We start from the raw sequence: 25,733 nt of genomic DNA, 5'->3' as shown, positions 1-25,733 counted from the left end.
CTACCTTTCCCCCCCCCCACAGTTGTTAAGTGAATCACTGTACTTGTTAAGTGTTCATGAGGTCATTAAGTGATTCTGGCTTCTCTCATTGATTTTATTTGTCTGAACCTGGCTTGGAACCTTCCAAATGGCGACCACATGACAGACGCAGCTGTCATAAGTATATGTCAGTTGCGAATCGGCCAAATTTTGATCACATGGTCACAACAATCCTAAGTGTGAAAACAGGTCATAAATAACTTTTGCCAGTGCTGTTGTAACTTCAAATGGTTACTAAATGAATGGTTGTAAGTCAAGTACTATTTGTACTACATTTATATAGCCATATTACACAGGCCAATGTAAAATCTTCAAGCATTATCACTTGTGACATCAAAGTTCTATGTCATAATAGATGTAGATGGGCCTCTAGCTGTATAACCAGTTACTTTTTTAAAAAAACTACAGCACATTAATTTGTTTAAAGCAAAGAAGAAAATGCTTTTTTTTTGTAATTTGGATTTTATGCATTTTTTTTACTCAATCTGATGTAGAACATAGGGTATATTTGTTTAATCTGTAACAAAAGTGGAATACAAAATGTCCGCAAAAAAGTATATTTATTCATCATCTTCTGATCCCATACTCCCAAATTCCTGAACAATGGCTGCTTTGAAAATTTACATGGAATACCTACCGGAAAAAATCCTGGAGGGTAAAGATCCTCCCCCTGACAAAGGACGTGGGGCTGCAATGTTATTTAAGAATCCTTCCCTCAGGAATCTTGGGCAAAGAGACTGGAAACCAAAGGCCGGGAAGGGTCCTTATAAAAGATAAAAACTGTCATTAATTATAGGCAGAGATTTTAGTTGCTGAAATGAAACTGTTTCCAATAGAGACAGACCATGATAATATTAAACAGCTTAATTATTAATTTACAACCACTTGTATAATCAGCTCATGCCAGCCAAACAGATATTACTTCAAGAATTAAGTTTAATTTTGGTGCCACATTTTAATTGAGGAAAATGTGAGATTTGGAGAAACATATTTTGTTATTATTAGCTTGGTTATCTGTATTTTTTTGTAGTTTTTCATTTATTTCATTTTCTATTTTCTGTTTCTATTTCTTCCTGTAAAATGTATTAACATAAATAAAAATGAAAAATCACATAATGTTAGGCAATAAACCATGGTTTACCAATCACGCTAGCACTATTTGCAGATTTTATTAGGCTAAAGCAAGAAAATACATGTTCACATGATACAACTAATGAATTTACTACTGTAGATGCCATTCATTAAAACCTCTCCGATGTTTACCACCATCTTTTTTCCTTGTAGATAAATCTGTTACGGGTAAATTCAGAACATTTTCAATGATCAAAATAATCTTTATACTTGGTGATTGTAAACTACATTTTCAATTTGGTTTAATTTATCAATTTCTAATGAATACTTGGACCGCAATTTGGATATTATGACAAACCAGGAAATCTTCTTATGATTCCATCGTACTGTAATAGGTTGGAACAATAATAATTGGACAAGTTCATAGATTCTGCAAACCTCAAAGTATTAATAAGGTCTGCTAATGAAAAATAGTATATACAGTAGTTTTATACATATTGAAAAGTCACAGATAGTAAACTATGAAAGTAATATTTCCCTAATTATTTGAATTTGATTAAAAATACAGAAAGCCATAATTATGTACTGTATATGCCTTGTTGTTTAGTTATTACACAGGGTCTCAGGAATTCCCAAATAATCTGGCTAGTTGTACATTTGGAATTTTAGAAACACTGGAAAAAATTTAGATCTAAAGACATTGCATAACATTTATTTAGAGACATTGTCAGTGATAATTTGAGCAGAAAAGTAGATCCTTCCCCCCATTGTACATGTTACAGAAGGACACTACAAGTTCACAGCCTTCTTACTGTGTAGGATTTAACTCTCCTCGTCCACCTCCCGGAGTTTGATTACAAAACCTCAAGATATTTTGTTATTATGCTTTTAAAGACTTTTCTGTTTTTTATTTTTTGCAAATAAAACTTCTCACATTTGGTTCAGTCTGGATACCACCCTTGTTGGAGAGTTAATTATAGGAGGATTTGGTGACTCATTTTGTTAGACTGAATCAATTTGCGATTTGTGACTTTCAAAGATATAGACAGGTTGTTTGGAGCAGTAAATTCCACCACTTATCCATTAGATCTTTACCCAATTTGGTTTGTAACATCTAGGTGGCAGGTTATTAGATATACTTAATTTCCCTGATTGCCTTAATTATATATAGCAGTGAGTTGAAAGTGGGATAGTAAATTGTCACTGAATCTAGACATGTCAGAGGTGTTCACTGTGAGTGGGTGAATTCCAGAAAAGTAATAGACATTTCTTTTCTGAATTGGGCTATATTCTCCTAGAAAGAACAGATGTTCACATGGGATAGTTTCTGGATTGAACTATCTCCCTGGTTGCAAGAGTCAAGAGTACTCTTTACCCTTTGCCAGCTGTGTCTTTTCCAGCAAAAAAATGACCTTAATACTGTGGGCCACATGCTGTTAACTTTTAGATATGACTACCATAGCACACTTTATATGACTTTTGTATTTAACACAAATATCACAATTAATGTCAAATTTAGCAATGAGGCTGTTTCTAAGAAATCTCACTAAGGTGTAGTAAAAAGATAGTATTGCACCTGTTTCTAATTTGTTTTAGTAAAAAAGAAAAAAAGGTGCTAGCTAAGTGGAAGAACTTACCTTTCTATATGAACCCATACCCCAATCAGTGAGATCAATTTAGCAGGCTACAATGCCATATGCTCACCTCATAATGAAAAGTATTGAGCTTTTTCTCTTTATCTGCCACAATTCTTTGCAACCCATTCACTAAGTTAAAGGGCTTAATCTCTTTATTCATTACAAAAAGGCTTTTAACAATTTTAATTACTGATTTTAATTTTAACATGATTGTATTAATTTTGATTTTATGTTTCATTGTAAATCACCAAGAGACCTCAGTAGGCAGTATAAATCGAATAATTGAATGAATGAAAGAATATAACAGCATACTCCTGTGAGACTCACATTCCAGTGTTATTGCAAAAGAAAGGATGATGATCAACATAGGAAAATGCTGCAATGCACAAATTTAAAACCTGCTATTTAATATTATATGCCTATGTCTTGTCCAAGAACATAAAAGAGGAGACAAGGAAACAAAGTTCCACATTAAGGGCAATTTACACAGCAGTCTAAACTGCTTATTTGTCACATTGTTCTTGGCTGCTTCTGAAGCTTATTTCATCAATTCAGATCTGGATTGCAGTGTATTGGCAAAGATGTCTGACTGAAGATGGGATTGGTTGTTTTCATGAAAAATGGGCTCTTTTTTGCTCCTTTTTGCCCCTTCCCCAGGAGAACTCATGCCTTTTTTGGGGGGGAAACGGGCCCATTTTCACGAAAAATGGGCCGTTTGGGGGAGGTTTGCAGAGTGCAAAAACTTTTTTTAATTTTTCTCTTCAAAACCTTGCTGCATCTTATACTCCGGTGTGTCTTATACTCCAGTGCGTCTTATACTATGAAAAATACAGTATAATTTTTAGACGAGAAATATATCGGTTCAGGTAAGCACCTGTGCACACATGATGCTTCTGAACATATGCAGAAGCATCTAGGTGGGTGGGCGGAGACTCCCACTGCTACAACCAGTTTGGCTGATCCAGCATCAACCCACCTCTGCATGGAATGTCAGGCGGGCTTTGAAATTTCGTTAATTAGAGTATATTTTTGGAGAATTTGAACTATGGATCATCAATCTTAAGTCAAGACCTTGACTGTTTTGATTCTTTGTTCAATCTTAACTTTTTTCCATAGACTTCCACTCAATCCCCCCTCCCCCGGCAATTATGGCTTGATGTGATGAAGTTACCTTCTGTCTTCTCCACAAAGTGGGAAATCAGAAAAGAATTTTTTATTCCTAGAAAAATATAAGGCATTTACTTTGAATTTAAACCTATTATTTTTATTAATATTAATTAAAATTCTACCCTATTTTTAGTTTTCAAAGCCAAAATCAAACTCTATGAACCAGAGTGTTGTATTTCCCTTTAAACTGAAAATTTGTGGCTGTTTCTGATTTGGTGGGATTTATTCAATTCTGTGTAAGACCAAATCTGTTTTGGATTGAACCCAACATGCTGGAATCAGTTGACAGGGTCAGTTGATCCCTTTTTGGCATAATCTTAATAGCCATCATTGATGAAGCTCATTAAGAGTATTGTGAGACTAAGCGATTGCCTTTCTTGGGTGTGCTGGTGAAGCTTCACCAAGCATTTCTCTTTGATTATCACAAAGAATTTGTTTTTGAAAATTATGAGGTAAGTAAAAGGAATATCATAACGCTATCATTTCTGAGCTGCAAATATCTAGACAACTACCAGATGGCAGGATAAAATACAGAAAATGTAGATATACAGTTATGATAGATCTTAGAAAGATCTGAAATATTAATTCACTGGAATTGTATGTGCACCATATGCAGGTATAAGGACAGACACTAGCAGTTCTTGCTCATATCATACCAGCAGTCCATCTTACTTGACACTTACATTTCTGCACCAGTCATATTAGGTAGGGTAAAATAATTAGTGTGTGAATAATGGAGAGAAGGGAGTCTGGTTTCCTTCTCTTTGCTATATAACCTTTAGCCATTTCGTTAAGAAGGCTCAAGGATAAATTTTATTAAGTAGACATTTACTTCCAGCTAATAGTAGATAATACGGCACTTTCTGAAATCAATCATCTGCCTCATTAAAAGGCAGTTTCTTGGGTTCCTGGGAGCTGTTTGTTTGTCTACAGAATGTTTATGTTTAAGTTGATCAGCTGATAACTTTAAAAGTCACAGAGTACAAATATTTCACATTTAATAGCATTCGAATTGTAGCTACATGGTGACATCATTGGCAGCATAGTGATTATCACGCTACTTTTTGTTGTCAATGCCAAAAACTTTCCTATTTCATCTACACTATGTGCAGCAACACTTATCAAAATGTAGTAGAGAGTTATCCCCAGTGAACCCAACAGAATATATTTGTGTATAAACAGCCCCATCATAATTTTAATGCTAGAAGTATTTACAGAAAGCAAAAAGAAATTAGGAAAATGGGAAAGGTGCCATTTTATGGTTGTAAAAAAACCAAACAAACCTGTAATATTAATAAACCAGTCCATTAAGTGTAGCAAATAAAGGGATAATAAGTTGCATGGTTTGTCTCTACTTAATATTAATAGGCATACGGTACACATCTTTTTATACCCATGAAATTCTTCTCAATTAGAAATGATTGGACAAATTAAGGAATGAACAAGTGATTCTTTATAAATATTACAGTGTTATCAAGCATGGGAACAGCTTATGAGACAACTTGTAGCTATTCCCAAATATCAGAGAAAGCCCTATTAATCAGTTGTATGGTGTGTTTTTTTTAAAAAATGAAACTTATCTAAAATGACTTTCTATTGATTACTTTAAAAGCCCTCAGTTGCAGAGTGTACTTTCAGCTGATGTTTACTTCCAGTGGGGGGTTGGGGTGGTGAAGGGAAACGTAAAGTACTTTGCCAGGAAGTTTAATAACACATTTTGCTTCCTCCGGCTTCTGCTTCCATTATTTTCAAGCTGAACTGCATGTTTGTTCCTCAGAGACAGCCAACACCTGCCTCTCATTATAATCAGGAAAGAAACAGGTTCCTTCATCTTCATGAGATGTAATTTTGCAGTGATTAACAGAAATGAAAAGAAAAAAAAGGCCCAGGAAGAAAAATCAACTAAAATATAATTCATTTATATATTCCAAAGTTTACTTAGGCACAGTGACAAAAAGTAATGTTAGCTTTATGTAAATTTAGAAACACATAAATGGATGATGAATTGCTGAGCTTCCTTGCCTAAGCATTATCCTCCTTTTGTATATAATATGCTTCACTTCATACTTTCAACTTGATACATTCATACCTTCAAAGGAAAAAAATTGATCTGATTGTATATATACAGGCTTTTATCTTGTTTAACAAATCTATTCTGGGTCACAGTAGTAATAGCTTGACAATATTTAGATAACAAAAAATAACAGTCCCTCCCCCATAAAGAGGGACTTTGTGGGAAGGGATACAACATCATCTATCTCCAGTCTACAGCAGAGTCCTTTCAACAATTCCAAGAAGGCTCCACACCCTTTTTCACTATGCAGGTGACCATGATGACACAGATAAATCCCCAAGTGGCCTCAATGACTCTGAAACAGTGGTTCCCAAACTTTTTTTGACACGGCCTACCTAAGCATCTTTAAAATCCTGATGCCCCCACCCCCAACATAACATTGCCAAAAAGGCATTAAAAGTTGTAAACCTTATTTTACGAAGCTTTTTCTCTGGTAAAACTATACTGCTAACTAGGGCATACAAAACCTTTGCTAGACCAATCCTTGAATACTGCTCACCTGCCTGGAATCCATGCTGTATATCTGACATTAATACAATAGAGAGGGTCCAGAGGTATTTCACAAGAAGAGTACTTAACTCCTCTGCTTGCAATAAAATACCTTTATTTTTAAGCTAAAATGGAAGAAGAGTCAACCACTTTCTACAACATGATCTTGAGCAGGTGATCATCTTTTTCAAGTTCAATACCAGGAATTATTTTAAAGTTTTGAACTGATAGGAAACTATAGAAACTCTGAAATATAATCAAACAAATTGTAAAGGAAGAATGTGAAAAAAGATTGCCAAAAAAACAAGAAATGGAAGAAAGCGAACACCTGGTGCAAATTGCCGAGAAGGGAAGATAAGACAAAGTCAATACAAACAAAGGACTATGTCAAAGAACTTCAATTCACTGTCATAAGAGTCAAGAAACAACACTACAATGCCATCAGCAAAGACATTAAAGATAGAAACAATACCAGAAAGTTTTTCAAAAGCTCAAAAGATAAAAGGAGTATGAAGAAATTCTGTATATCAGCTATCAACACCGAACATATTTAGAAGATATTCCTTATATAGAATAATGTCTAGAAGACAAAATTAGGTCACCATTTTAGTGATAAGCAAGTCAGAAGACTGTAAGTATTAATGAAATCAGTTGTCATGTTTGTTTGCTTCCTGGACTTTGTTGTGTTCAAATGCGTACCATCCACTTCTGATACAGCCTGATACTGCTCAGTGCTATTTGGCTACTGAGGTCCACTCAGTATGCACCTATGCTGCAGCCTTACTTTCCTGATCAGACCTTTCCCTCCTACCTGTTAGGACTGTAATCACTGTCACTCCATTAGGTCTCAGCTTATTCTTTAAACTGATTCTGCTTTTTGCTGGCTTTATGTCACCAGTGTTCTAAGTCTGGCAAATGAGGCATAGCATGCTATAAGCCAAAAAACACTGAACTGTATGCTCATTGCTTGGCTGCTTATGACTTTCTGCACATAGAAGTGGGCTGAAATGAGCATAGAGCAGCTATTAGGTAAAGGTAAAGGTTTTCCTTGCACATACATGCTAGTTGTTCCTGACTCTAGGGGGGATATGCTCATCTCAAAGCTGAAGAACCAGCACTGTCCAAAGATATCTCCGTGGTCATGTGGCCGGCATGACTAAACACCGAAGGTGCACAGAACATTGTTACCTTCCCACCAAAGGTGGTACCTAATTTTCTACTTCAATTTTTACATGCTTTCAAACCGCCAGGTTGGCAGAAACTGGGAGCTCACTTCGTTATGTGGTGCTAGGGATTCGAACCGCCAAACTGCCAACCTTTCTGTTTGATAAGCTCAGCATCTTAGCCACTTAGTCACTAGAGCAGCTATTACACAAATATAAAATTTATTCTTCAACTTTATCATACAGATTTTCAAATAGTTAAGTTAAATAGTCATTTTAACACATCCTTGTCTCCTTTATAATTTTTGGCTATAAAACTGAAAAAATGCATATCCTAGCTTACCCAGCAGCAACAACAAAAATAATCCTTTTTTTTTGCATTCAACAATCAGAATTCCAAAAATAGACAACAAAATATATACTTTTTTATTGTTATGATCAAGCATAATTTTAAAACATAATTTTAGTACATTTAGAAACAATACGTTAGCTAGAGAGTAGCAACTATGGATAAAAAGTTATGTTAAATGAATTATAATTGAGCATTTTTATAAAGAGTAAATCACAGGAACATATGCCTTGACACCTGCCTCACAAGCGGAAGAATTGGGCCACGGCCACGTGGGGTCCTGCTTTACATGGCTGCCAATGCTGCTGCCACAAGGCAGGTGTTGGGGCATGGATGGCCTGGCTGTGGGGGTCCTGAGGTAAGCTAGTGCAGGGCGTCTATAGCAATTCCACCATGCCTCTGCCTCGCCTCATGGCCACGGCACCATGAGCAACCAGACAGAATGGGTGGGCGCCAGCTGCGCAGGTTCTTAAGTAGGGCTTATTTTGGGGTAGGGCTTATATTACACATATGCAGAAAACATACTAGGGCTTATTTTCAGGATAGGTCATATTTTTGGGGAAACAGGGTACATATCCTAATATTCTCAGGATTTGAGAAGAAGGAATTAATCTGTCTTTAAAGCATAAATATTCAAGTTATTTATGAACAAAAACTGTAATTGACCTAAATTCAGCAAATGAAGTTCATTACATGAGCTCACGAGAAAAAAAATGAATCGATCCCAAGTGTATTCTGTCTTTAAAATATTTTTTGTATATTTGCTGCACTTCCTATCTCATGTGAGTAGCTACTAACTCCTGTTATTAAGCCCTGGAAGCATTTTTTCCCCAGCATCATATATAAGAAATGCTAAAGAGGTAGAACTCTCTTCAATAACTGCTTATATATTATCCTGGGTATATCTAATGATGCAGCCCAGATAATGTTATTGCAGTGTTCTGCAGTTAAATCTTGCTCAGCTTTGCCAGTCCATAATGAAAGAGAGAGTTAGGCATATTCAATTGTAAGGATCAAGCAATGCTGTTAAAAAGATTCATGACTTTCATTTAACCAAGGTTTTTTTTGGCAGTGGTTTGCATTGTTGATAATGACCTCATTAATGGATTCCTCAGAGTAAAATTACAAATATAATATTCTGGAATAAAAACAATTACTAAACAATTTCACCTGGCTGCTTTTGTAAAGTGACATCTCATTCTTTAGTATTTGTGAAATTATGAAGTTCAGGGCCACAACACCACTTTATATTTTCTGTATTAAAAAGCTGGCACAATGAATTATAGTAGGATCTAGGTAGAATTTTAGGTCAGTCATCATATTAGCAAAACAGTAGGTTTGTGAATCAGATTAGATTTTGAGCTAAGTTTCATTGGGAAGGCTTGCTACCTAAATGAAGCTGTCATTTGGATTAACCTTCTCTATCGCTATTGGTGCCATAGGTGTTTCACCCACAGCCCACTTCTGCATCTTTTCAGGGCTTGTTTTTTAACTTTTTATTTCCCTGGCAAGTATTGTATACCTACAAAGCATACATGAATAAGAATTCACCCCTTTCTATGGTTATTGCTATATTTAATTAAAATTGATTGATTATGTGCCATCTAGTCAGTGCTGATTTTTAGCAACAACAAAGATAGATTTTCTCCATAATGAACTATTCCTAATCTGATCTTTCAGTTCTTCCAATAGAGTACCCATTGGCAGAATAACAAACTATCTTTTGTGCTTCCACTGAAAACTATGGATTGATTTGCTTAATGATCCATCAATTTATTTTCTTGGCTGTCCACAGTATTCTCAGGAGTCTTCTTCAGCACCAAAGTTCAAAGGCATCAATACACTTTCTATCCTGATTCTTCAAAGTCCAACTTTCACCTCCAGAGAGAGTCATAGGGAATGCTATTGCTTACATTAGTCTGTTTTTTTTTTGTATGAAGACACATTGCAGTATCAGAGTATTTTTTTAAGTCTTCCTGGCTGTTCTACCATGTGCTTTGGTGAAGAGTATTTGTTGATTGCTCTTTGCTTTCCTGTTGATGGTTAAGCCTAAAAGACAAAAGCCATCTTTCACTTCAATATTTTTATTATTAATTCTAGGGCTGGTTGTTTTACCTGTTGTCATTGATTTGGTCTTTTTTAAAATTTAATTTTAGTCCAATTTTTCACTTTGCTCTGTGATCTTTATTAATAGTCTTTGCAGATCTTTTGCATTTCCAGCTATTAGAGTAGAGCATAGTGCATGTTATTGAGGTTATCCTTCCAATTTTAAACCTCATCCTGTTGCAATCCAACTGTCCTTAATTCAGCATACAGATTGAATAAATAATGGAAAGGTATGTAGCCTTCTCTCACTCCTTTCCTAACCTAGAGAAACATTGTTTTGCCATACTGTCCATACAGTAGCTTCCTGATCTGTATAGAGGTTTCTCAACATATACAATCAACATAATCAAAGGCCTTTATATGATCTTGTGTTCCCTCAATCTTGGCAGCTTGAAGATTGTGGACTTCAATTCCCAGAATTCCTCAGCCAGCAAGCTAGCTTTTGGGAATTTTTTTGGTGTTCTCAATTTTCCAGCATGCACCAGAATAGTGTCTAATGGCCCTCAGCCTTTTATAAAGACAGCTTGAACATTTGTCACCTCTTTTTCCATATAGGGATCTAATTTGACTGTATACTCCTAAGCATAATTTTGATAGTAGGTGAAATTAAGGATATAAAATGACACAATGTTATTACATTTCTACAAAAGATGGAAGAAAATGCCTTCCTTATTACAACCAATTGGGCATTTCATAGAATAATAATTATTATATGTGACTCTTATATTAAATTTTAGCGCTATAGGTCTTAAGACATAATTGATGCATTCAAACAGTTAAAATTGCTGGATAAAAAGTTGCCTGTTTTATAAATGATAAAATAAAGATCCATCAGGACAAATGATAGAAATGATCTAATGTAAGATTGCTTAATGTGTGAACTGTTACATATCATGCAATGTAAAAAACTGTATAATAACCAACCTTTTGAACACACGTATTCACACATGCTGCAATATATTTTTCAATATAATTGTGCAAGAAATAGAGGAGCAAGCCACATCAGAGATCAAAGAAATACAGAATCCCAGAGAGATTAAAATGACATAATAACCAATCTATAGACAGCTTTTTTCATAATTTTTAAAGAGATATTCTAGAATTTGGATAAGATGATTCATGAGTAAAAGGGACAAAATCACCTTATCCAAAAGCTAGATCACCTCTTTAAAAATAGTGATTCTTTGATCCCTCTTTTTTTTTTGTTTGAAAGAGAGCTCAAAAATCTACATTAAAACTGACAAGCCCTCTCTCAACAGAGGGGGAGGGATATGACACCATTTATGTCCTGTTTACAACACAGTCATTTCAACAGTTCCAAGAAGGTTCCACATCCAATTGTACTAAGATTAAGGTGACCCTGAAGACACAGATGAACTCCCAAGTGGCTTTAACAACTTTCAAAGACAATGCTAACAAGCAGATGACTGCAAGGAATATAAATGCTTCCATCTCCCCTCTCCCATTCAATCAGAACCGAAGAAGCTTTTGGATGAGAAGCAAAATGTCTTCAATGAAAAGAAAAACAAAGAAAGTTCTAGTTGTCTTTTGAAAAATCATCTTTGGGGCAACTAAGACCTGGATGATTAAAAATCTCCATACAAGAAGCGTTTATGTTTCCATCCATTTTCATTGTTTTTCTTTTAAAAAACCCTTTAACAACTGTCTTTGAATCAACTCACTTGGCAGATAATTGAACAAAATGGCCTACTCAGGTCATGTGTCCATGCTGGTTTCTCCACTCTACACAGCTCTTTCATAACCACAATGGAGAAACCTCCCATTTGTGCTACTGGATGCTACTGCTGCACATAGATGACTTGTGGCTCACTCTGGTGACTTCATGGTACTTGTAGTAGTCTTCTTTTCTTTGAAGCTTCTGACCACTACATTGATTTTGGAGCTGGTATTGTCCCTGCAGGGGGTGGAGAAGCCAGTGTGAACCATGCAGATGAGTGATTTTCTCCATCAGCAGCTAGGAAATAAGTTTGCAAAATGATAATGTTGTTATGAAACTATGTGTAGCTTTTCAATATAATTGGTCCAGCAAGTTCTACCATGGCTGAGTGAGGAGAAGAAACAAGAAATTCATTGCACAGAAGCAGAGTGAAAAAACTGCTCCTGGGAGGAAGAAGATAAAAGCTCTGGAACCTAGACCCACAATTTAGATTCAGATTCAGATAAACAACAATCCATAGATACTTGATAACAGTTCTTTTAAAAAATAATTGAAAATATGAAAATATGAAACACACATACTACACTCAGGTAAATCTGTGCTTTAAAAGAGCCAATATATGTTGCCTTGAACCAATATGAAAATATCAGTCACTTCTATTATATATATTTTTATCACCTTATTGTTCAGTGATTGATGTGTGTTTAATATGTATGGAATTTTGAACACTAAAGCTTTAGAATATGCAGATAGTCAGATACAGGACTTTACCACCCAAATAAACTCAGCTGAAGAGATAGGAATCAAAATTGCTTGCTGCTGTACTATAATTCTGATGCACATATTTGAATTCAATAGCTTTCAAAAAAGGTCAAGACTGTCATTTGAAAGACCTTTAATATAACATCCATTTGTTATCTTTTGCTTGACAATGATAATAAGGGCAAATCTTTGCTCTATCCTATGGAAACACTGGAATTAAAATTAACAGCAAAAAGCTTACAAGCATTTTAAGTATGTAGTCTAACCCATTCTCCATAGAATTTGACAGAAGTATTGTAAAAGTAGTGACAGGGATTTATTCAAATTTGCACAAAATAACTATGACTGTTAGCATCTCTAAATACTCATTTACTGCACTGTTACCACCCCTAGGTGCCTATTTTCTTTATAATGAAGGCTGCTACACCTGACCTTTGAAAATGTAGGCGGTCATGAAAATAACTGTAGTTAGAGTTTCTGTACCACTCTGCTGCCCTTTAGTTGTCCAGATTCTTAAAACCCAATTATACCAGCTCTACCCAATACTTGATGGATACAACAATAGCCAATTTAAGGCTGCCTTTCGTTCAAGAGACAAAGCTCCCACTGACTATCCCCACCTCATTTTCCTTTTTCTTTTTTCCCTGAGCCACAACAGTGTCAAGATTCTGCACTGTAATATAGTTTCATTGTCATTTCCAAACATATCCCAGAATAATGTTAGGACATAATCATAGAAATCAGTCAAAAGTATCATATTGCTTAGATAGCCAAATAAAACTGATAAACAAACAGCAAATATAAAAAAGCTGAATAGACATCAGCAATGGGCCCTAAATAATTTCCCAAGAAAGCCAAACAAAAGTACCTGTGGAATACAACTTCTTGAAAATATTCATTGCATTAAGATCAATATATTTGTTGACTGAAAAAGAATAATGTTTAAAGCTTTTCAGAAGAGTATCAGGAAGAAAAAGGAAGCAATCAATTCATGCAGAATCATATGACATTTGTCGATTTGATCTTGCCTGTTCAGATATTGTCCTTTTTGCAATACTTTGAAATTTACAATAACAGGGCAAAACATCTGCTTAGTGCTTTCTAACTGCACTGTAATTTTTTGTTTTGTTTTTAATTTATAGCAGAATCCACATATCTAATTTCCCACTTGGATCATAAAACATTATATCTCAATAAGACAATAATATATGGTTATTCTGAGTGCACATTCAACTATATAACAAAACTATTAATAGTTTAAAACTGTAAATCAGTATCCATATGTATAATTATATACAAACAAATAACTTTAGTATATCTGAGAGTAAATTAGGTAGGATTAAATCTTTATTTCCAATTTATATCATTTAAGGATTTTTCCTTTCATTGTAAACAAAAGGGACTTAATCTGGATGGCAATGTGCTTTGGATTATCATTGGAACCATTGAAAATTTAAAAAAGAATGTTACATCTCTTTTCAATTCTGAACACATACTGTACATTTCAAGGACATTGGAAGTTCCACTTTTTGGCATGTGTTTGCAATATCTTAAAGTAATGAAGCTATCAGTCATCTTGTCAAAATAAGCAAGACAAGGATAATGTATGCATTTATATTTTATCCAAAAAGGCTTCTGCTTTAGTTAATCTCTAAAAAAAACTTGCTTAAAAAACATTTGGTTTAGATGTATTATGAGTATGGAATAAAAAATAGCTACCATGTATTTTCTAACCAATATGAGATGCTTATAATTACAAGATTAATGTTGTAAAAATCAACAACAAAAATAGGAGATAGTTCTTCCTTTACCACTATACCAAGGATATAACAGAAAAAAGGATAAAGTTCACAGTTGCATCGTATAAGCAGCCTCCTTAAGACGTATTGATGAGTTTTGAAGAAACTAGCAGAGACTCTTATGTCCACTTTGTATTTTATGTCTTCATTGTATGCCCACCATGTAGAATGATCTTAACTTGATTATTCTCCAAATAGAAAATAAATCAATATGCTATTGACCCTCTAATGTTTACACATTTTCTTTTATAACCTACACCATAATTTAATATTCAAATTACCATATTTTTGGAGTATAAGACGCACCAAGGTTTTGAAGAGGCAAATTAAAAAAAAAGTTTTTGCACTCTGCAGACCTCCCAAAAATGGCCCATTTTTCGTGATGGGCTTGTTTTTTTTTTAAAAAAAGGACATGAAGGAGCAGGTTTTCGAGAGGCAAAAAAGGCTGTATTCAGTGTATAAGATGCACCCAGATTTTCAGCCTCTTTTTTGAGAGAAAAAGGTGTGTCTTATACTCCGAAAAATACAGTATACACTCTGGATCCAGATTATTGAATATGAATGTGAATGGTCCAGTTTACATGGTTAGAAGCAAACTATGAGTCAGTTAAGATCAGGCCATTGAGACAGAATATTTTTGTGATATGCTTCAGTTAAAGATCACATAGCTAATTTGTATTTAAGTTAAATACAAATATATTTTATGCATAAATGTTACCAGCATTAATAATATTTTTTTCCAATATTGATTATATTTGCATTGACTCCCCCCCCACTTATATTACATTCTGAGTGCTCTGCTTAGATCCATTTTTATTACCTTGAGGTGTGAAACAAACTATTGAATTATTTCTCAGCAGGTTTAGCTTGGTGATGAAATGAAAATTAAAACGATTCTATTGTGAATTACTCGTGACAATTACTTATGGCAGAAGAAGAGAAGAAAAAATGATGGGACCCAAATGTAAATAATGTTGGTTAGTCACTAGATAGTGATTGACATTCTTGCAAATAAATATAATATAACATTCAGTTGAACGAAATACTGATCTCTTACTTTCAAAATAATTTCCCAGTATACAGTGTAAGTGTATACAACATGCTGAAATATTTTTCCCTATACTGTGTACGGGCTCTGGGAAGTCAGGGGGGGGGAGGGAGGTGGGGTGTTAGTGGGGATGGGGGGAGGGGGGATATATAGTATGTCTTAGATTTTAAAGTAACGCGACTGCACTTGTATACTGTTGCTCTTTAATTTCACTGTAAAAATAGGACAAGCTGAATATATTAACAGATAGTAGAAATACACCGAAGGGAGGAGTAGAGGGATAGAAGAAAGAGGGGTAGAGAGGGTGGGAGAGAGGATGGGAGGGAGGGTGAGAAGGAAGGGAGGGAGTGTACTGGGAGAGAGGAGTGGTAGAGGGGGAGGGGAAGTAGGGTAGAGGGGAATGTTGGAGGGAAGATGGAAAGTTGGAGGGGGGCGAAAGAAAGGGTGTATGGAGGGTCAAAGAGGTACATTGGGTCTCTATTTTGGGGGGTATTGTTGACAAGAGGAATGGCTGTGTTTATTGTTTAATGTTATATGGCCCCGATTATGCACAATATATATGTGACTGTATGAAATGAAAATGGGAAAAAATAAAAACACATTTATAAAAAAAAACATGCTGAAATATTTTTCTTAATTTTTTTAAGTGCTTTGATCAACAGATCTAAATCTTGATATTCCAAAATATTTATTTTGTTACAATAGTGAATAAGATTTTATTAGAATAAAAATGTTGTTTTTGAAAAATAAGTTATTACTCTAAAATGTTAACTTCATTCTTCATAAAATTGCTGATTGTATTGCCTTAATAATACCGTACAATCACAGAATTCTGCATTTTATATAAGAAAATACCTAACAACTGGGAGTGCATCTACTAACATGCTAATATGTGATCAAAATATACACTTCGCAAGTTGTTTTTGGAAATGCTATAGAGTTTTGAATTAGGATAAACAATATCAGCATGAAATCCAAAATAGGCATATAAAATTCCATTGGAATAATAAAAGCAAGTAGCAAAAGAGAATGACCTGAAACATATATATTTTCCATTCTTAGAAAGTTTATGAATATCTTTTAAATAGCACCAATGCTTTCTTAAAGCTAGCATCAGAAAATTAGTATTGCTTTTAAATCAACACAATTGTCAATGAAATCTGGATTTTATTTTTAAAATTTAATTATAGGTTTATGAAATGTTTCAAAAGGAAGTTTTACCAGTAAAGGTTTCTGTAAACTAGTCTACCAAAAATCCTCTTATTTATCTCACTTTTAAGGTTTCCTCTGAAGCTTTAGCCTCTTCTAAATATTTTAAGTATTGTCTGAGGCTATGAACAAATGCAAAGCATCTCGGTTTGTCTCTGATTCTCAATGAATTATAGACATTCTGCAGTGTCCTACTAATAGTGGTGTGAAATTCAGACACATATTTTGTGCAAATCCATGATCAAAGTGATCTCATAATGCATTAAATGTACATTTAAATATAAAACTGAATTCCAGAAAGCATTTATTCTATAATTCAAATAAATGAAAATAGTTCAGCATCTACTGCTTCACTATTATAACAAATAAGAAGAACAGTGTTTGAACTCTGCAGTGAGACAGAATGGTTGAAGTACATTCTGTCTCTCCACACTGTAAATCTGTCTATGGTATGCCAATTGAAGAACATTTATGATAATAGAAGTGAAGTGAAGTGGACCATTCTTTCAGTCCTCAACCTCCAGAGCCATTTCCATCCTTGGCAAAACTGCTATATAATATTGGATGACATTATCAGCCTAAATCATTAAGCTGCAGGACAAAATATCTTCTCCCCATTCAATGTACCACCAAAATGTTATTTCAACACCTTGTACCATAGTCTGCATATGTCATTTCTTAATATTTTTTTAAAAATCCAGAGTAATTTCACCATACCAAAAAAACCCACCACTTTTTGTCTTATTGAGCAATAATAAATGAGTGGGCAGAATTCTAAAATCTATTGCACTCAATTAATTTGGTCTTTGTTTTTAAGGCCAATAGATTAAAACATTATGATGGATCACTTTTCTTACTAACTGAAGCAATATACAGTATATAAGCAAGTGGGGCAACTTAATAAATAATGGCTAACAGAGGGAAAAGTATCTGCCTCCATACTGTAGATTAGCAAAGTTTTTCACTGTCTGACAGTGATTCATTAACCACTTATAATGGGTACGTCTTAGGATTCAGTATCAGATTCTATCTGATAATTGCCCAATAATTATATCTAAACTTAATATTTCTTCAGTCTATAGTATTTCCATAAAGCCAATTTCAATTTTTATATTTCAAATGATTCTCAAATCAAACTTCCTAATTGGCAGGCACTAGTTTATTTTAATTAATGTATTAAAATTTGACTAATTTTTCATTTAGTACTTAAATTCTGCTTAGTATTTTTTGAGCTACATAACAGAATATATTTCTTAACATTAAAAAAAAACTATAATTCTAGAAAGGCCATGCAATTTATATTTTTTAATTTCCCTATTAATGCTATAACAAAATACCATTAGATACATACACTCATAAAAGCACAAAATAAAAAATAAGCCTTATTAAATGTTTTTTTCATTAAAGTTTATTAGACATAGTCAAGCTTAAAAAAAATCACTAATATAAAATATTGGCAGGATAATAAGCTGTAATTGCTGTAATTGTAGATTGAAACATTTCTTTTTTATAGCAATTAAGAAATAAATTATGTTCTAGAATGTTTAGATTTTTAAAATTTAAAATATTTTAAATCTGTATTTGTAGTTCTGTATTTTAATATTCAGTGAATATTACAATAGAATAGAAAAATAAGTAGGAAAATATAATTTATTTGAAAACATGTTATTTAGTAACAATACTACAAAATATCTATTAAATTATCATTTTTTCTTTTTCCCGTGTATGTATACATGTAATATGTATTTTAATGTTAACATATTTGAATTAGGGTCTGGTATATTTACGTACTATTCAAACATGAAAAGTAGAAATAAATCTGCTTTTTAAACTAATTCTGATAACTCAAAATCAAATATCACCAATCAATATTTTAGCTGACTAACTGAAAGGCTAAAATTTCCAGCCCTTTTAGGTTTATAATGGAGATTGTGCAAAGAATGGCATAAAAATGAACAATATACAAATGGTGTTCACCAATAAAATGTTCCCTGCTTCTAGTACATCTTGAAACACAAATTGGTTTATCTCTAATCATGTTCTAGGTTCTAGGTTCTAGGCATATTGGATTTATATGCCACCCTTCTCCCAAGGACTCAGGGCGGTGTACAACATAAAAGAAAACACATATTACAAAAATTAAAAGGGACATTAAATAAAGTATAAAAAAACACCAATTGATATTTATAATAAAATTTAAAAAATTAAATTAAAATTAACAACCAAAATTTATTTTATAAAATTATATTTATATTTTATTCTATTCAGGCCAGGCTGGCTTGCTGGAAAAGCCAACTTTTTAGGGCGTGTCAGAAGGACCGGAGGTAGGGGATTATGCGAAGCCCCAGGGCAGCTCATTCCAGAGGGAAGGCGCTCCAACAGAGAAGTCTCTCCCCCTGGGAGTCGCTAGCTGACACTGTCTAGCTGAGGCCAACTCTGTGGGATCGCACTGGATGGTGGGAGGTACTGGTGGCAGTAGGTGGTCTCGCAGGTACCCTGGGCCTAAGCCATGGAGTGCTTTAAAGGTCATAATTAGTACCTTGAATCGCACCTGGAAGACAACCGGCAACCAGTACAGGCTGCCTAAAAGGGGTGTAACATGGGAGTACCTAGGTACTCCCATGATAACCTGCACAGCCACATTCTGGACCAGCTGAAGCCTCCGGGTGCTCTTCAAGGGCACCCTCATGTAGAGAGCATTGCAGTAGTCCAGGCGAGAAAGGATGAAGGCATGAGTGACTGTGCACAGAGCATCCTGATCCAGAAAGGGGTGCAGCTGATGTATCAGGTGAACCTGATAAAAGCCCCCCCCCCCGGTCATGGCCATCAGGTGTTCTTCTAAACTAAGCTGCATATCCAGGAGGACTCCCAGATTACAGGCCCTCTCTGAGGAGGGTAATTCCATCAAAGATGGAACAAGATACACAAATCGGGATGACGGAAAGCATAGCCACTCAGTCTTGGAGGGATTGAGCTTGATCCTGTTCATCCCCATCTAGATCCGCACAGCTTCCAGACATCAGGACATCACACTGAGGGCATCGTTTGGATGGTTTGTGGTAGAGATGAAAAGTTGGGTATCATCAGCATATTGATGATACCGTACCCCAAAACCACGGATGATCGCCCAGTGGTTTCATATATATGTTGAACAGGAGGGGTGAGAGCACCCCACAAGTGACGTGCCTCAGGGTCGATCCCTGTCCTCCAGTCAACACGAACTGCAACTGATTCGACAGGTAGGCGGAGAACCACCACAAAACGGTGCCCCCCACTCCCACCCCCCCGAGTTGTCGCAGTAGGATACCATGGTTGATGGTATTGAAAGCCGCCGAGAGGTCTAATAGGACCAGGACAGAGGAGCAGCCCCTGTCCCTGGCCCGCCAGAGATCATCAACCAATGCGACCAATGCCGTCTCCATGCTGTACCCGGGCCTGAAACCTGACTGAAACGGATCCAGGTAGGCAGCTTCATCCAGGTACTAGGGAAGCTGATGTGCTACTATACTCTCGACAACCTTTGCTACAAAGGGAAGGTTGGAGACCGGATGATAGTTGGCTAAAGAAGCTGGGTCCAGGGAAGGCTTCTTAAGGAAGGGCCTCACCACAGTCTCCTTCAAGGCGGTGGGAAAGAACCCCTCTCTCAATGAAGCATTGGTAATCGCCTGGAGCCAGCCTCGTGTCACCTCCCGAAAAGCCAAAACTAACCAAGAGGGACACTGGTCCAGCACACAAGTGGCAGCACTGAGTCTCCCCATAGTCCTGTCCATGACCTCGGGGGTGGGTCAAACTCCACAAGATTCATCTCCGTCGACTCGCCCAAATCTACGCAGTCAGAGTCCAAGCCTCTCTGGATCTGAGCAATTTTATCCTGCAGATACCTAACAAATTATTCAGCCCTATCCTGCAAGGGGTCATTGGTTAAGTAAGGAACAGGTCACCCTAAACAAGGCGGCTGGGCAGTTATCTGCAGACGCAATAAGAGCGGAAAAATGTTGCCGCTTTGTTGCTTTTATCACCACTAAGTAGGATTTAATATGAATTCTTACTAGTGTTCGATCGGATTCGGACCGGCTGGCCCTCCAACCACTCTCTAGGCATCTTTTCCAGTGTTTCATCTCCCGGAGCTCCTTGGTAAACCAGGGAGCTAGCCAGAATCGACACCGGGTCAGAGGCCGCAAAGGCACAACGTGATCCAAGGCCCCAGTGGCCGCCCACAGTTGAGCTGTGAGCAAGGAATTCAGGAAAAGTCCCAAGTTCCATCAGGAACCTTTCAGGGTCCCATCAGGTGCCTGGGGCGGAACCATCTAGTTGGTTTTGCCTTCCTACGGTGAGGGGTAGCAGTATGGAAGTCAAGCCTGATGAGGAAATGATCAGACCATGACAAGGTTGGATAGAAATATCCCCTAAATCTAGACCATTCATCTACTGCCCAGAGACAAAAATCAGGTCGAGCGTGTGTCGCCTGTTATAGGTGGGGTCTTGAATTAACTGAGTTAGGTCTATAGCCATCATGAAAGCCATGAACTCCCAAGCTGACTCGGATGTCTCGCCAATGGAAGGCAGATTGAAATCCCCCAAGATCATAAGCCTGGGAAAATCAAGGTAGCAGGGAGATAGGTACATAACAAAAAGGCCCACCTGAACTCCAAGGCCCCATTTCACAAAAAGGGACTCACACCAGCCTATCTGAGGCACAGTGACATCCTGAGGTCTGAGACTTTCCCTAATAACCACCGCCACCCACTGGGCTCTCGGCTGGTGAAACGCCTGGAAGCCTGGTGGGCATAATTCACTAAGGGGAGCACCCCCGTCATGGCCCAACCAGGTCTAGGTAATGCATGCCAGGTCTGCTCTACTCTCTTGTATGAGGTCGTAAATGAAGGGAGGGTTGACTCTAATCAAGTCAATCCTAAATATAGTTACGTGGAAATTAGGTTCTTAGAAGTATATAAGAACAAAATTGTATTAGAACCTCAATTCTAAACATGCTATTATGATCTGCATAATTAAAAAAAATTCTTTTAACCATGGGTAAATGTTTGAGAAAAACAACGAACTGACTATTTTAGTACTTTCCATCTATGAATGGAACTGATTGAAATGGATTAGATGGAAATTTTATTAATATTATGGACCTTCAAACTTGTTTGGAAGGCTAGACACATTGCTATAAGATATTTTAAAATGGAAAACCAACAAATCTTTTGCTCCAGAGAGAGTCCTAAGGGAGGATATGATTCTCCTGAGACAGAAGTAGAAGCTAGAGAAAAGCAGCCTGAAGGGAACTGTTAAGTTTCTAGAATCTATACTGATTCTGCCTTAGGCACAGCCTTATTCATACTGATAGCTGCTTTCTATTTATAATATGTAAATATGTAAGCAGAGTTTTTCACAAGACCTCTTTGCTATTCTTCTCTTGAGATTCTAAATGTAAGCATTGAATGTAAGCACATGGTCTTAAAGTCTACTCAAAGCTCTCTTGTATTGGAACAAAGAGCAAGTTAGAATGTTATTTGTTATTTTTTCAGAATGAGCCCAACTAAATAATTAACATAAAACAAGTATTGAAATTATACAATTATTAAATGACATAGATCTTAGTTCAGGCACCCTATTCCATAATTGCATGCTAGTTTCCTGCAATTGCAGGAAAGAATTAAGAATAGAAGATGAAGAAATAATATATAATCCTTGTGATGTTGCCATCCAAAATTGTTGGTTGGAAAGAAACATTTGCTGTATGTAATGAGTGTTTCAAGGGTGTAGAAAGATCTGCTGTAGGCATCTCTTGAAGTGCCTTACATATTAGAGTGATTTATTGTCAAAATAATTACTACCCTGATTATTTATTCTTTTAAAGCTGATCAGTTGACAACATTCCTTTGAGTAATGCTGCTTGATTGTCAGTTTTACTACCTTATAAGTTGGAAAAGAAAATTTAAGAAAATAAACCCAATGCCAACAACCTTTATGATCAGTATGAGAATGTAATTTAGGATAGTTAATTATGGAGCATTTGTACTCTAAGGATTTACAGCATCACCCAGCCATTGCTGTAGCAATACATATCCTGCTTCAGTGAAGATATATTGCTACAACAATAATTTAACTGCTTGATGCTTTAAATTGCTACTGCAGAAATGCTCAGTAACTTGTTACTACTCATTAAGTTTGGTTCTATTTTGTTTTTGTTCTTATTTTGACTTTTATATAATCAAGAAATAAAATTAAAAGTTAAAAAAAGACTTAATCACTGCAGTAATATCAGCACATTTCTCATCTTGTCAGCACATAAATTTTCAGAAAGCCTAAGCCAATTTTAAAATAGTAACTAACATAAGGAAGCATTACAAGCCATCAAATCTGATGAGGTGATGATAGGTAGTCTTAATATAGAGCTTAAAAATACATAAGTAAAAATGTTTTTCCCCAGATAAATTGTATCATGTGGAATAAACTGCTTTGTCTTTTTCCTAATAATATTAGGAAAGAAATAAAAAAGTAGATGCGTCAAATGCAAAAATTATCCATTGTTAGGTATATTTTTATTTTTATTCTTTTATTCAAGAATATTGCAATGGCAGAATATAAATTTTAATTTATTAATTAATTCATAATTAATTCATAATTAATATATTATTAATTAATTCATAATTAATATATAAACATCTAACTGGTTATGCAGTCAAACTTCTTAAACCTACTTAAAAAACAAGTGGTTGGGACAAATATCTTGCCAGAAACATGGCAATCTCGGGGTATAGGAAACATGGTATAGAAAAATAAGGAACTATAAAAAGATATAATAAAGAAGACAGAGCAGGTTATCCCCCCCCCCCCGAGGAAATGTGGATTAGTCAAATTTTGGTTTCATTCTTCATTGAAGAAATTCACAATTCTTCAGAAATTCAGAACAATTTCCCAAATATAAATATATTTACTCTCACATTTATTTTTGCTAAGTTTTTATTTTGTTTTATGGCATACAAAAATTCCAATTTCAATTGAACAGTGTGTTGTCTGGGTACAAATCATTTTAGGAAATAATAACCAAAGTGTTCACAACAATATTCCTTGCATTAATATCAGTTATATTAATCATAATTATAATATTTGTTTAACCAACTTAACATATCTTCCTTATATCACTGATCCTTCTATATATTGCTCTGTTTCTGGCTCTTGTTTTTGTCAGCTAGCCATTTATAAATAAGTTACAAGTCAGAAAGTATTCAGTTTCTTTCTTTTCCTTAATTGTGTTAGCTTATCTATTTCTGCACATTTTAATATTTTCCTAATTACATCATCATCTGTTGGGATCTTTTCACTTTTCCATTGTTGTGCAAACACTATTCTCGCTGCAATCAATGCATGTAAAATATGCATTCCCTTTGTTATACTTGTTGGGTAAAATGCCCAACAATAATGTCTCTAGTTTCAAATTTATATGTTGTTTTATCATTTTTTCCAGTCATGTATGTATTTTTGTCCAATATTTTTTCACTTTTTGACATGTTCACCACATATGATAGTATGAACCAGTTGTGTGATGGCATTTCCAACATTTTTCAGATTTATCCTTAAACATCTTTACTAACCTTGAGGGTGAAAAATGCCATCTATAAAACATTTTATAAAGATTTTCTTTGTATGCAGTAGATATTAATTTATAATTTCTATCCCATAATTTCTGCCATTTATCTAACTCAATCAAATAGCCAAAATTTTTAGCTCACACTATCATTGTCTCTTTTACTTGTTCCTCATCCATCTTAATATTTAACAGATATCTATATATTTTCTGTCTCTGTTAATATATGATTTAATTCTATTAATTTTTTATTCAACCCATATATTTTAACATGCTTCTCAAGTGTTTGTTATATCTCTAGTAAAATTGAAATAACATTTTTGCTTCATTCAGTATGTATTGAAACAATTGAGGTGGCATGAATTATTGATTTCAATGTAATTATTTGATGATAGATAGTACAAATGTACATTGGTTATTCACTTTATCCATATTGATAAATACTGATTTTGAATAAGTTAATGATTTAAAGTGAAAAAACTGTGGATAAATCTGAAACTACATATTTTCACATAAATATTTAATATTGTACATATGGTTTCAATGGCATAACTAGGCCTATATTAAAGGATACATACATATGCACTTTTAGATACAATACTGCTTACCAGTGGTGGGATACAACCGGTATGCCCTGATATGGTGTACCATTGCCTGCTGGGAGCACCAGGTACCATTCTGGTATGGTGCTCCGGAGGGCTCACCCAGCTGCCTGTCATCCTTACCGGTGTTTGAGCCGATCGGGGCTTCCATCTTGCGCACGGAGCATATGGCTCCTGCGCGATGCTCCGCCAAGCAGCTGGAGCATCCATCGTGAGCGGTAAGTATGCATGCATGTACTGTGCGCATGCTGCAGGCATGCATGTGTTGGACGCCTGGTCCTGTTGCACAGTACCGGTTGCAATGGGATCTAGAACCCACAACTGCTGCTTACCTATATGTATAGATCAAATATCTTTAGGTAAGGGACTGGGATGTATAAAGGAGAGAAAGAAAATAACAGATAATGTATCTTAAAAAACTTACTCTTTGTGACAACTCCTTCAAGGCGAATAATATTTGGATGATCGAACTGTCCCATGATACTTGCTTCTCGTAGGAAATCTCGTCTCTGCCTTTCCACATGTCCACCTTTCAAAGTTTTTATGGCTACAGGAAGCTCTCTTTTCCCAGGTGTTTTTAGGCGACCACTGCACACTTCTCCAAATTCACCTAACAGCAATGTATATAATTATAATCATTAAGTATCTTTTAATATTTTAAATATGTGAATAAATATATGAAAATATTCTGACAAAAAACCTAGTTAAAAATAAATAAAACACATATATACTTGTTCTGACCCCCCCTTGACGGCTCGTTAACAAACGCAGGCAGACAAGGCTTAAGAGGACTTTTTATCAGTTTTTCAGTTCAAACTTGCTTTGAGCCCAGAAAATAACGTAAACAAAACTCTGATAAGAATTCCAAAACAAGCGCTTACAGGCAAGATGCACTTCTTCCGAAGTCTTCACAGAACAGTTTTACATGAAAACATCAAAGCATTTC

At 35.4% G+C, this 25,733-nt stretch overlaps 2 protein-coding genes across 2 annotated transcripts in view; both read right to left on the bottom strand.

Moving 5' to 3' along the window:
* The window catches only part of EPHA6 (EPH receptor A6), a 415,820-nt gene that overhangs the window by 84,442 nt on the left and 305,645 nt on the right, over positions 1–25,733 (bottom strand). Inside the window, exons 11-12 of the mRNA XM_087721464.1 lie at positions 25,212–25,397; positions 677–802 (exon numbers count right to left, since the gene is read on the bottom strand). Coding sequence (XP_087577590.1) covers positions 677–802; positions 25,212–25,397 — 312 coding nt within the window. The remainder of the gene's footprint in view (positions 1–676; positions 803–25,211; positions 25,398–25,733) is intronic.
* Positions 11,885–19,718, bottom strand: LOC148044368 (uncharacterized; the record flags this gene model as incomplete). Its single annotated transcript, XM_087721998.1, is given in 2 exon segments — positions 11,885–12,070; positions 19,131–19,718. Coding segments are annotated over 2 exon segments (774 nt in total), but the record flags the coding sequence as incomplete, so codon positions are not given.

Source organism: Thamnophis sirtalis, unplaced genomic scaffold (assembly GCF_051295495.1).
Source record: "Thamnophis sirtalis isolate CommonGarterSnake01/CBP01778 unplaced genomic scaffold, rThaSir2_p1.2 scaffold_8, whole genome shotgun sequence".
NCBI lineage: Eukaryota > Metazoa > Chordata > Lepidosauria > Squamata > Natricidae > Thamnophis > Thamnophis sirtalis.
The sequence above is the reverse complement of the archived record's forward strand: the minus strand, read 5'-3'. Positions and strand labels throughout refer to the sequence as shown.